This window comes from Podarcis erhardii (assembly GCF_964252035.2).
Source record: "Podarcis erhardii genome assembly, chromosome: 11".
NCBI classification, from domain to species: Eukaryota; Metazoa; Chordata; class Lepidosauria; order Squamata; family Lacertidae; genus Podarcis; species Podarcis erhardii.
The window spans coordinates 3,546,434-3,559,331 of record NC_138501.1 but is presented as its reverse complement, the minus strand read 5'-3'; the positions used below and the strand labels follow the sequence as shown (position 1 = coordinate 3,559,331).

At 44.0% G+C, this 12,898-nt stretch overlaps 1 protein-coding gene across 2 annotated transcripts in view; it reads right to left on the bottom strand.

The window, feature by feature from the left end:
* LOC309352473 (proprotein convertase subtilisin/kexin type 5-like) overlaps positions 1-12,898 on the bottom strand; it is a 169,413-nt gene that overhangs the window by 104,921 nt on the left and 51,594 nt on the right. For both annotated transcript variants that reach the window (XM_081880950.1, XM_081880951.1), the window contains exon 3: positions 10,884-10,997. In XM_081880950.1, the coding sequence (XP_081737076.1) occupies positions 10,884-10,997 (114 nt within the window). The remainder of the gene's footprint in view (positions 1-10,883; positions 10,998-12,898) is intronic.

Below are 12,898 nucleotides of genomic sequence, written 5' to 3'. Positions count from 1 at the left end.
GTACAACCATTTTGTCTCAATGTATTTTTAAAACCCCGCTTTTTCTCATTTTTTACTTACTTTAGAAATCCCAATGCAATATGCTGAAGAGCAAGTTTTATAATGTTTCTGATTTGTAAACAAACAAGGCTGGGCTACTTAAATGACAGTCTGTCCAAGGCATTGCACAGTTTATAGCATAAAGATTTCAGTTCTATTTCAAGATTCATTTTCAAGGTATTTTGACCCTGTCAGTCATAGTTTCTCGTAAACATAGCTGGTTATTCTCCCCCTCCCTCCCCCCCAAACGGCCATGCACTCAAAATATACTTTTTATTATTTATTTTTAAACTGTCCTTCACTAAAATTAATCCCATGGCAGGGTACAACATAAAATATAATACATAATACAGTAAAAACAATCTAAAAAAAATCAAACTACTACAATAATAAATTAAGATTATATGACAGCACCATGAGATCAACAGAACATCTTCAGTCAACTAACCAGTTAGTTTGGCAAATAAAAAGATGCCAAAAACTCATCAGGGTTGGTGTCTATGGAAAATGTTAGGGATGGGTGCTCAACAATCAGAGTGCCACAGGAGAGAATGCCCTCTCACATGTTGCTGCATATGTGGGGCTACCTTTGAAGGGGACTTGGAAGATGACTAATCCAGAATGCAGCAGCTTGACTGGTGGCTGAGAGTGGCCGGTGGGACCATATAACACCAGTCATAAAGGATCTTCACTAGCTCTCAGTATGTTCCCGAGCAAAATTCAGTGTTGCTGCTGACCTTTACAGCCCTATATGGCTTTGGCCCAATATACCTGAAGGAGCGTCTCCACCCCTATTGCTCAGCCCGGACACTGAGGTCCAGCACTGAGGGCCTTCTCTTGGTGGTTCCCTCACTGTGAGAAGCAGTTACAGGGAACTAGGAAGAGGGCCTTCTTGGTAGTGGCGCCCACCCTGTAGAACACCCTCTCATCAAATGTCAAGGAAATAAACAACTATCTGACTTTTAGAAGACATGTGAAGGCAGCCCTGTTTAGGGAAATTTTTAAAGATCAATGTTCTTATTATGTTTTTAGATATGTTGTAAGCCGCCCAGAGTGGCTGGGGAAACCCAGCCAGATGGGCAAGGTATAAATAAAATAATAATAATAATAATAATAATAATAATAATAATAATAATAATAATAAATTGCCAAAACTAAAGAAAAGAATGGACTGACCAATGTCCAACCCACTCATAGGTTTTTCATCTCTTATCTTACAATAAAATAAATGATGAGTCCCGTTTAGTCTTCTTCATCCAAAATATCCAACTGATCTGGCAGGTTTCTTCCATTTCTATTAACACTAAGAAATTAGCCCATAGGCAGCTCACTGAAGGAAATGACTCATAAGTTCTGTTATTTGGCTCAGACAAGCCATGTACCTTGGGCTGTAGAAAAGGGTGTGAGATTATAAACCCTATTCCTTTGAAAAGGTTTGGAAACCTGCCACAAGTCAGCTTTCTCCTTTAGTGATGTCAGCAGACTGTCCTTGCCTGAACTTTCTCTTCTCCAACAAGAGCAAAATCTTTACCATCACTGGTATGCCTTCCTTATATCTTCTTCTTCTTTGGCGATCACTCGTAGCCGAGTAAGATTGTCTTCCATAAACACAGTTTTAACAATGAGTCCGTAAGTGACTATGGATGCCAATTCTGGATCCACACGTCCTTCCACGGTGGGGACATTGGTTTCTGGGCAGCAGTTGATAACGGTGTGGATTTGCCAAGCGTGACTTCCTCTTAGCACATTTCTCCCTTGCGTCCTGAGTTCGAGTATCTTCAAAGCCCATGACACCTTTGATAAAGGCTGTTCTCCAACTGGAGCACTCGCAGGCCAGTGTTTCCCAGTTGTCAGTGTTTATACTACATTTTAAAAGATTTGCCTTGAAAGTCTTTAAACCTCTTTTGTTGATCACCAGCATTACACTTTCCATTTTTAAGTTTGGAATAGAGTAGTTGCTTTGGAAGAGGATCATCAGGCACAACATGACCAGTCCAACGAAGTTGAGGCTATGAGTGATTGCCAAAGATCACATGCAATGACATATATATGCTGTATATAAATGGCAGGGTGCTCTCAGCCTCTTTAAATTGTCTTGTGGGAAAGGTTGTATGAACTTGGGCAGCACATTTTTCTTAGAAAAAAGTTGCCAGAAGTGCCACCCCTCCCCCTGCGCCTGCCTGCCTGCCTCTCCCGCTGCCCATACCCTTACCCCCGACCTCCATGTGCCCTGCGAGCCCTTCTGCAGTGATCAGTTTCGGATCATCGTGGTGGGCTTCTCGATGGGAGCAAGAGGCAGGCAGGAGGAGTGGCAGATGCCATCAGGTCAGACTCAGCCAGCCACTGATGGGGGCGGAAAAAGAAAGGGAGCAGGGGGGACGGAGAAGAAATAACCGTGCAGGAGGGGAGGACAAAGACAACAGGGAGCAGCGGACTGAGCAAGGGAGAGAACACGAGGAGGGAGAGGGGGCTGGAGGGTGCAGGAGGAGGAGGAGGAGGGAGCAAGAGAGCAAGATGGGGGAGAGAAAAGAGGAGGGAGGGACAATACACACCTGGGGGGAGGAGGTCGCGCAGGAGCAAAGCAGAACAAGGCACCCAGATATCCCTCCGTGAGAGAAAGGAGGAGGCAGGGAGGGAGAAGGTAGAACTGTGTGTACCCACACATGCAGCGCTGCCGCTGCTGCCTGAGCCCAAACCGAAGGCACGTTCCCAGTCAAAGGTGATGCACACACAGCTGGGCTGTCACATGGCCTCCCTGAGGAGGAGGAGCTGGAGGACCAGGAATGGCCTTAGATAAACAAGGAAGAGTATAACTGAATTGGAAAAACCTATAGGTCTGGGAAACAGCTGATCTTTGCCTCAAAAATAGCTCAAACTTTTGGAAATACTGTCCACAATTTGTGTCAGTATTGCTTAGTGTGGCTCTAGACACTCTTTGATGATGGTATGGTGTATAGAGAGACGTGGCAGGGTAATACAGGCAGATGCACTCCCTTTGATATTTGGGTCCCAAGTCATTTAGGTCTTTATGGGTCAACATCAGCATCTTAAATTCCAGCAAGAAGTGTTCAGTCGTACCTTGGATCCCGAACGTCCTGGAACTCCCGACGTTTTGGCTCCCGAACGCCGCAAACCAGGAAGTGAGTGTTCCGGTTTTCGAATGTTCTTTTGGAACCTGACTGTCCGACGGGGCTTCCACAGCTTCTGATTGGCTGCAGGAGTTTCCTGCACCCAATCAGAAGCCGTGATTTGGTTTTTGAATGCTTTGGAAGTCGTACAGACTAACAAAACGGATTCCATTTGACTTCCAAGGTATGACTGTATATGTATCCAAAGAACCTCTTTCAGGATTGGTGTCATATGGCAGTACTCTGACAACTGTATTCCGTACCAATTATAACTTCCAGGTGATTTAAGGACAAAGCTCCATGTAGAACACATTGCAATACTACAAACACGACATCACTAGAGTATGGCCAACTGTGGTCAGTAATCTCTATTCGGGAAGAGCTGAAGTTTGAAAAAAGGCACTCCAAGACATGAAGGCCATCTGTATCTCTAGTGACCATTCTGGATCAAAGAGTACCTCCAGACAATGTACCTGCTCTTTCAGGGGAAGAGCAACCCTACTGAGAACAGATGCTCTACCTGATTTCATCAAGCAGAAAGAGGTATCTTTCTCAAGCACCTCAGCTATTCCCCTGAGCTCTTTAGCTGTTCCAGTCCTCCGGCAACAACATCCCAGCAGAGGCAATTGTTTGTTGCTGGCTTAGGCTTGAAGCTTTCTCATCTGGAAAAAAAACTTCTCAATATCCTAAATCATTGTGCTCTGGAACACTTAGTCATAGAACCAACCAGAGCCAAGGCAAGCCTGAACTTAAATCTTTTTATTTTTATTTTATTGAAAATTGTAATTAAATGTTGTAATAATCATAGCAAAAATAAGTTTTGAGTCTGAAATTATTACAAGCAAGGATCGCCAGCATCCAAAAAAACGTAACAATGCATTCACAGCTTGTAATACCTTGCACTGCGTAAGTGTAGCTTTCCAGAATGAGTGTTGAGAAAATGAGGGCTGTAAATCTCTCATGTGACAATTTTCCTATGCGAAAAAGGGGACTCAGATCTCATCTGACTTATCCTGCTGGATTTCACCTTGGGCTAAACTGCACTGATGTTATTTTCTCAGTTAGTGCTATGTGCCATATTTCATAGGTTGGCATATCGTCTACTGAGTGAAAAGCCTTTCTTGGATTTTCAAAAGTGCACGATCTCCAGTCAAGCAGCAATCAATAACTATTATAATCTCTCCATGGACCACATACTGTGTATGATTGTATCATATAAATGTTTAGAGCACACCTTTCACTAGTAATTTCTTGTAAATTTTAGAACTACCAGTGTGTCTGCATTTGACTTTTAACTTTGCTATCCCCATAAGCAAATAATCTTTATCTGCCTCTCTGTGCCTCCAAAAATGTTATGTTTCTCTTAAATATACTTCCCTAATAACTGATTTCATGGTCTCCCATATCCCAAATCCCATACAAGGTTAACATCCAGAGTACTATTCAAATAAAGGCATTCCTTTAACTTGGTTGACAATTTTTCTTGCTTTGACAATACTGAAGCATCCAATTGCCAAACTGGATTGTAAGACAATATGTTTCCCCACTTGACCTCGACAGTAATGGCTGCATGATCCAAAATGAGCACTGTACTTATATATGTATTTTGTATCTCAGTGACTTAGAGATGAGGATGTAATTAATTGACAAATACATATTGTATCCCATGGAATAGAACCTACCGTATTTTTCGCTCTATAGGACGCACTTTTTCCCCTTCAAAAATGAGAGGTGGAGAGGTGACGCGCGGCTATGGCAGGAGCCTCCATAGCTAAAGAAACCCCCCGCAACCCTCTCCCAGCTGGAGAGGTGACGCGCGGCTATGGCTGGAGCCTCTATAACTGCGCGTCACCTCTCCAGCCGGGAGAGCGCGCGCGGGGCAAAAGCAGCCATAGCCCCGTGACCCTCTCCCAGCTGGGGAGGTGACGCACGGCTATGGCAGGAGCCTCTATAGCCGCGCGTCACCTCTCCAGCCGGGAGAGCGCGCGCAGGGCAAAAGAAGCCCCCCGTGACCCTCTCCCAGCTGGAGAGGTGACGCGCGACTATGGCAGCAGCCTCTCCACTGCGCCTTTCCGCTGCTCCCTGACCTATTCTTTGGGGCTGGTGGTGGGCTTCCCCCGCCAGCCCCAAAGAGCAGGTCGAAAGGAACCTGAAGCCTGGACCGACCCCTCTTGCTCTCCAGGCTTCCAAGGTAGCCGCCTGAACGGCACCTTGTTTTAGAGCGGGAAAACAAGAGGGGGAAAATTCTCCCCCTCTCTGCGCAGCGCCTCCTGCCGCTTCGCTGAAGGGGCGCTGGGCAGAGAGGGGGAGATATTTTTTTTCTTGTTCTCCCCCCTCTAAAACAAGGTGTGTCCTATTGTCAGTGCGTCCTATGGTGCGAAAAATACGGTAGTTTTATCAGTTGGGTGAAATTCCCTCCACAAATTGTACCTTGTGCAAAACCATGCAGCTTCTCATGTACTTTGAAATAATTATTTGTTTGGGCCACATACTGTGGCTCAGGTAAGCAGGCAATCACCCATGCGGCCCCGAAGAAATATGTTGCCACTGGAAACAGTGATATGTCTCTAAAATAAGACTGGTTAAAAAAATACTCTCTTATTTTTAAAACTGGCTGAATACAAAAAGTTTGTTTGATTGTGTTAGTGAAATATGGAGTAAAGTAGCTGTGTGTATAAAGAATACTATGTCACTTTGTCATGTTCTGTTTGAATAGTTAAACCTCACAGAAATGCTGCCTATAATAGATACGTCATTTGAACGATGATGAACAAAATGGTATTGTCATTCTGGAAAGGGATACATGCAATTTATGGGAATGAAATAATTAAGAGCCTCACATAAATTAAGTCTGTATTTATCAACAATTTCTGTTTATTAGGACTTTGGAGCCATTAAGGTGTATTGGTTAAATACTCATGTACCACTCTATTAATTTTTCTCTGCTGCAGCAGCAATGAGTATATAATGAGCTGCTGTACTTTGAAATACTTATGATATTCATACTAACAACTCTAAGATGTGGTTACTGAGAATGCATACTGATCAGGAGCTAAACATCAATAAAGTCAGCAAATAAGTCTATGAGCTCAGTTTATTACACACTCTGCCATCATGATTTGCAATGCCTCAAGCAAACATGAAAAAGGAATATACTGGCCAAGGGTCAAAGAACTGTAAAACTAGTTCTATGAGCCAATGGGAGCTTTAGAGTTATTTTTCTCAAACAGTAGCTCCCCAACAATACTCCACAGCAAACAGAGGAGAGTTTCAGAAGCAACTTGTGACACCTCTCTTCTGAAAGCCTAAACAGCTCTTTGAATCTGGACCAGTATTTTTCATTTAAAAGCCATACACAGTGCCAGTAGAATTCACAAGCATATCAACAGTGTAAACTGATGCTACGATAAGCTAAAGATCCATCACCCTTGACATTTCTTTCTCCCTTGCAGAGTTTAAGATGCTTGTGGCATTTTATTCAGCAGGTTCAGAAGCCAGTAAATAGAACTTTTGGCAGCTCCCTCCAGGAATTCAGTTCACATGCATTTTTTAAAAAACAACAAGAAGAATTCTTTTAAGAAACGTGTCCGTTCATACTCCTGAAACACATGTGAAAAAACTGAAAATGTTCATCATAAAACAAATTGAGCTTGGGAGACCTCTCGTAAGCTGCTTTTTCTAAGTGAACCAATAGCTGGGACTATAAAGTTTTATTTCAGCCAGAGCTAGGGCTCACCAAAGTTCACCAAGAACATGCTTTAATCTACAATGCCAGGACACAAGAGCTGGTGTGTGTAAACATGTTATGTTGCTACACACACTTTGCACAAATTGACCTGACTCATACATCATGCTAAGTCAGGGGCTGCCAAACGTTTGTGGGCAGTGGGTTGATTATTTTCTCTGAAAGTAAAATCAACAGTCATAAGTGAAGTGTCCAACAATTACTGAAACCCCACACTATGTCAGGGACTGGGCAGAGGAGGAATGGTGGAAACTGCCTCCCAGCCTGACCCTTAGTTCAGAATTAGGGGTTTGAGGGAGATCACAGCTCAGAGGCAGATGAGGGGGAAAGCTGGGAAATAATGGGAGAGGAGGAGGAGGAGGAGGAGGAGGAAGAGGAAGCACCAGGAGGGCAACAGAGGGTCTTTAGAAAGCATTCCAGACCCCATTCCCAGAACCTGGCCAGCCTTGAAAGTACAATGGTACCTCTAGATGCGAACGGGATCCGTTCCAGAGTCCCGTTTGCATCTAGAAGCAAACGTAACCAGCAACGGCATGTCTGCGCACGCCGCTTTTTGCCGCTTCTGCGCATGCGCGCGACATCATTTTGAGCATCTGCGCATGTGCAAGCGGTGAAACCCGGAAGTAACACGCTCCGTTACTTCCAGGTTGCCACGGAGCGCAACTCAAACGCGCTCACCTGAAGCACATTCAACCCGAGCTATGACTGTAGTAGAGCAGAGCGCTCAGAAGCAAAGGGCCCTCAGCGCCACCCGTAGGGGAGATGATGCCAATGATGAATGAGGAAGTGGGAGAAAAGGGGAGTGGAGAGTCACTCGGGACAATGCCATTATTCCAAGAGGCTGTGTTCCAAGCCTCTCTCTGTAAATATTGAATAAAAAGCGGATGGCAAGGACTTTTCCTTGTCTTATTCGCTCCTGGGGATTGTTTCCTCCGGTGTCTGACACACTATAGACCAATAAAAAAATTAAAGTGAAACCATCTCATTCTCAGCAAGGAGAAAAATATCACCTGATAGGTACTAAGCTTAATGTTACCACTTGGACCACCATTTAAGTAATTTCCCCCACTTTTTAAATGTATATTATGTTGCAGGTTTCAACAGATTTTCTCTTTAAAACCCACACAGAAACAGGACAGCACAGACTTAGTCCCGTCCAAAGCTTATTTTCAGCTTGAACTCAGTTCCAGCACCTCTCAGGTGGGCACCATTGCTATTATATAAGAACAAAAGTGAGTTCGTGGTGAGCATTGGTCTTTTCTAGAAAAATAGCACTGGTTTTGTCCCCATGTAAAACTGGAAATTAATACTATAATGGGCTCATTCATCCCTAGTCAAGATTAAATGTCGTATTTCTACATTTTTGTGTGAAAAATACTAGTTTAATGAATATTGGTTCTAGGGACACTTTACTAGAAAATTATTTACTGCTGCTCATTAAGAAGTACAAACGTATACACATCATTCCCATTATTTAAAGATAAATGTGTGGCCTCAATTTAAAATGGTGTTTGAGATGAAGAAAGTTGATGTGAATACTCTGATCTGCCATTTAATCTTTTGTTTGTTTAGTTCTTCTCTTAGGTAGACATCAAAGCATGGCTTAGAGAGTCTTCATAAGATCTATCTGGTCTTTCCATCCCATCCCACCCACACATCTGAATGTCATATTTGTGCACACCAGAACCTGTACTTGAATCTAATTTAGGCTTGAGCGCCAGCTCCCACCCCACTTCACTGCATAAAGATGATGCTGTAAAGGTAAAGATAAAGGGACCCCTGACCATTAGGTCCAGTCGTGGCCGACTCTGGGGTTGCGACGCCCATCTCGCTTTATTGGCTGAGGGAGCCGGCGTGCAGCTTCCGGGTCATGTGGCCAGCATGACTAAACCACTTCTGGCGAACCAGAGCCACGCACGGAAACACCGCTTACCTTCCCGCCAGAGCGATACCTATTTATCTACTTGTACTTTGGCGTGCTTTCAAACTGCTAGCTTGGCAGGAGCTGGGACAGAGCAACGGGAGCTCACCCCATCACGGGTATCCTAACCGCCAACCTTCTGATCGGCAAGTCCCAGGCTCTGTGGTTTAACCCACAGCGCCACCCGCGTCCCTAAAGGTGATGCTACGTATGCCCAAACTCCAAAGTACTATGTACATTTGAATGCAGCATCTCCAGAGTCTTACACTCCAAACTCTGCTTTCCCTATAGCAATTCTACTCAGAATCAGTTCTAAAGATGAAATTCTTTTCAGATGTGACCCTAAATTAATTTAGACTAATAGTATTTATTCCAAGTAACTACGTTTATGAGTAGCATATAAGACAGCAGCATGCAAAGCATGCTGAGTTATGTCCCTTAGATAGTAGGAGTCAACAGAATTATAATAAAGATCATTTGAGAAATATGAATGAAAGGTCTTTGATGAAAAAGTTGGAACAATAAACTTAGGTCAGCTCTTTTCATTGCTAGGCTATTTGTTAATCAAGATCTGAACAATTGCATAGTGGTATATTACTATTTTAAAGATAATGCTGTTATAGCCACCAATGCAAACACTAGTTACTAATAAAACTTTCTAAGTTGTTTGTTTCTGCACCATTTGCTCAAAAAAATGGAAAATAATTTCATCTGCAATGATATTTACATTCATAAAACAACAGCACAATATCTGGAAGGATTCTTTTAAACTTATCACCTGAAGCTACTTGTTGAAATATCAGACCAACTGTTTTACCAGCAAAGTGCCTCCTCAATCCAGTCACAATGAGTTCCTTGAAATAAAAACATGTTGGATGGGCAGGGCTGTGCATTGCCCCCTCCACCTTGATCTTGCAATGTTAAACAGCAAGGTCTGAATGTTTGCTTGAAAAGCTTACAAGTCACCCTGCATGACCAGCATTCCTGATCACAGGGAGCCTTGAAAGCAAGCCAACTGATTTAATAGGTCTAAGGTGAAAGGGGCAGGGTTGGCACGCACAGCCCCGGGGATCTCCAACACACTTTAACTTTAATAATGCATGAATAGGGCTTGGGAGCCTTGAGAATAAGTATAACAAAAGACAGCAGAGAATTTTATATGAAAAAAATATTATAAACAAATAAAACAGCAAATAAAAAATTTGGAAAAATTAGAAAGGTTATAGCAACAGTAAAAACAGCTTTGATAAGGCTCATTCAGAAGAGTTACCTTAAGAATCCCTAATAAAACTACACTGTTCTTTGTGTCCTCCTTAAAGTGAGCATTGATGGAGAAAGATAATATATCCTTTGGGAGGCCAGCATTCCATGTCTCGGTATCAAATTCCACCTTTGTACTTACCCACCAAACTTCTGATTGGGTGGGGACAGAGAAAACAGCCTTAAAAGCAGAATCATCTTCTTGGGCAAGTTTATAACCAAGGGGGTGATTCCTGAAATACTATGACCTTTAGGATTTTAAGAGTAAAAACCAGAACCCTGAAATGAGCACAGAAAACCCTCACAACTAGTCATATTGACCAAGGATTGGCATAATGTTATGTGACCTGCTGACTCCAGACCAAACCCTTGTGGGCTGCTTTTTGCACCTACAGAAATTTTCATACTTTGTTTGCTCCATATAAACTGCATTGCTGTAATCCAATTTAGGGAGAAAGGAAGAAGCTTGCACTAATGTTGGTCAGAAAACCACAAAAGTACCGTATCATCACTCTGGGATCTATGCTTCTTCTCAAGAAATTATAGCTTTAATTAAAGATAAATGCAACATCCTTCAAGAAAAGAATTTCTCTCTGCTAACACAGGTTCCCGTCTCCCTCTACCATGATAAAACCTAACGTATTGGAATTCTAAACACAGATCCTGAATTGGTAACAGCTCATATGATCAAGTTTCATAACCTTTATTTCTTCATATAAAACAAAGTTATGGCATTCTAGTTTGTTTACCATGAAACATTTTAGTCAAGAAATAGCCTATATGAACTTACCATGTACCACATACTTTGCCATTTGGGATCATTAAAATACACGGGTTGGATGGCACCAGGTTTGTAATCCCTCTTTGTCCTTATTTTTACAACCTGCTGTTCTATCCATTCCACCTGTCAATAAGGAAAACATGTGGTAAATACCAAAACAACACCATGGTTATCCTAAATAAATATATAAAATCTGCAGTTGTTTGTTCCAAAAAAGGAGCTGAATACATTTCTTGGTGCAAAATTCAGGTTGATGTACTACTTTTCTTAAAAGTAAGTGTGTGGGGGGAGAGAGAGCACAGTGCCTTAAATACTCTTAAAACAGGCTTTCAAGCTATACAGTTGTTAAGAACGCAGGGTGGTTTTTCTGTTATTACATGTACAAGATCATGACAGAGAAAGAATGAATGCAGTCTACTCGCAACTTATGTACTTAATTTGCTTACCTCCCAATCAATCAATCAATCAATCAAAGAGGGCAGGCTTCCAGTGGGGGTGGGGAACCATAGACAATCTCAGCCACCACTACACTCACCTCGGAAGAGCATTCAGAGGTGCAGAGAGTGAGTGTTTTGACAATATGCAGTTTTGGTTTTACATGCTATCCCCAGAATGTAAATCCCATTTAAGTTGAGAGTCAACTACATAGCAAACGATACATAAATGTATGTTTAAAAATAATGATTTTGTGAAATATTCTACAGTGGTGCCCCGCAAGACGAATGCCTCGCTAAACGAAAAACCCGCAAGACGAAAGGGTTTTCCGTTTTTTTAGCGGCTTCGCAAGACGAATTTCCCTATGGGCTTGCTTCGCAAGACGAAAGCCCATAGGGAAATCTCCGGGGACAGCAGGGAAGCGCAGCGCGCCTACTCCTCTGTTCCCAGACCTGTCCTGAAGGCTTGCGGTGGGAGGTCCAGGAACAGAGGAGAAGGCGCGCAGCGCCTCTCCTCTGTTCCCGGGGCTTGCGGTGGGAGGAGGGTTTTTCCTCCCCACCGCCAACATTCAGAAGGGTGTTCTGAAGGCTGGCGGTGGGAAGAAAAGCCCTTCTCCCCCGCCAGCCTTCAGAACAGTTCCCCGCAGGGCTCTCCAAGCTGCGGATAGCAGCCTGCTGCCCCTATCTGCAGCTTGGAGAGTCCTGCGGGGAAGTCCTGCAGGGCTCCCCAAGCTGCAGATGTCTGCCCCGCGTGAGGGGCGCTCTGCTTCAGCAGCCCTGCAGGAACTCTTCTGAAGGCTGGCGGCGGGAGAAGGGCTTTTCTTCCCACCGCCAGCCTTCAGAAGAGTTCCCCGCAGGGCTCTCCAAGCTGCGGATAGCAGCCTGCTGCCCCTATCAGCAGCTTGGAGAGCCCTGCGGGGAAGTCCTGCAGGGCTCCCCAAGCTGCGAATGTCTGCCCCGCGCGAGGGGCGCTCTGAAGCAGAGCGCCCCTCGCGCGGGGCAGCAGGCTGCTATCCGCAGCTTGGAGAGCCCTGCGGGGAAGTCCTGCAGGGCTCCCCAAGCTGCAGATGTCTGCCCCGCAGCCTAGGCAGCCCTGCAGGAACTCTTCTGAAGGCTGGCGACGGGAGAAGGGCTTTTCTTCCCACCGCCAGCCTTCAGAAGGCTGTTCTGAAGGCTGGCAGTGGGGAGAAAAGTCCTTCTCCCCCTCCCCCCGCCAGCCTTCAGAAGAGGTCCGGGGACAGACTGTCCCCGGACCTGGTCTGAAGGCGGTCTCCCTAGGAACGCATTAATTGATTTTCAATGCATTCCTATGGGAAACCGTGCTTCGCAAGACGAAAAACTCGCAAGAAGAAAAAACTTGTGGAACGAATTAATTTTGTCTTGCGAGGCACCACTGTATGTATTTATTGTATCCCAATTATACATAGCCCACTCAGATCTGCAAGTCCTTTCTGTGGAATTCAGAATCTTCAATAAGTTTCTGACAATAAGTAACTTAGTTTGAAAACATGACCTGGAACCTTGATGATCTTCTGTTTGGCATCCCTTTTAAGTTACCTGTTGTAATTTAACCTGTTGCTCATTGTTCAG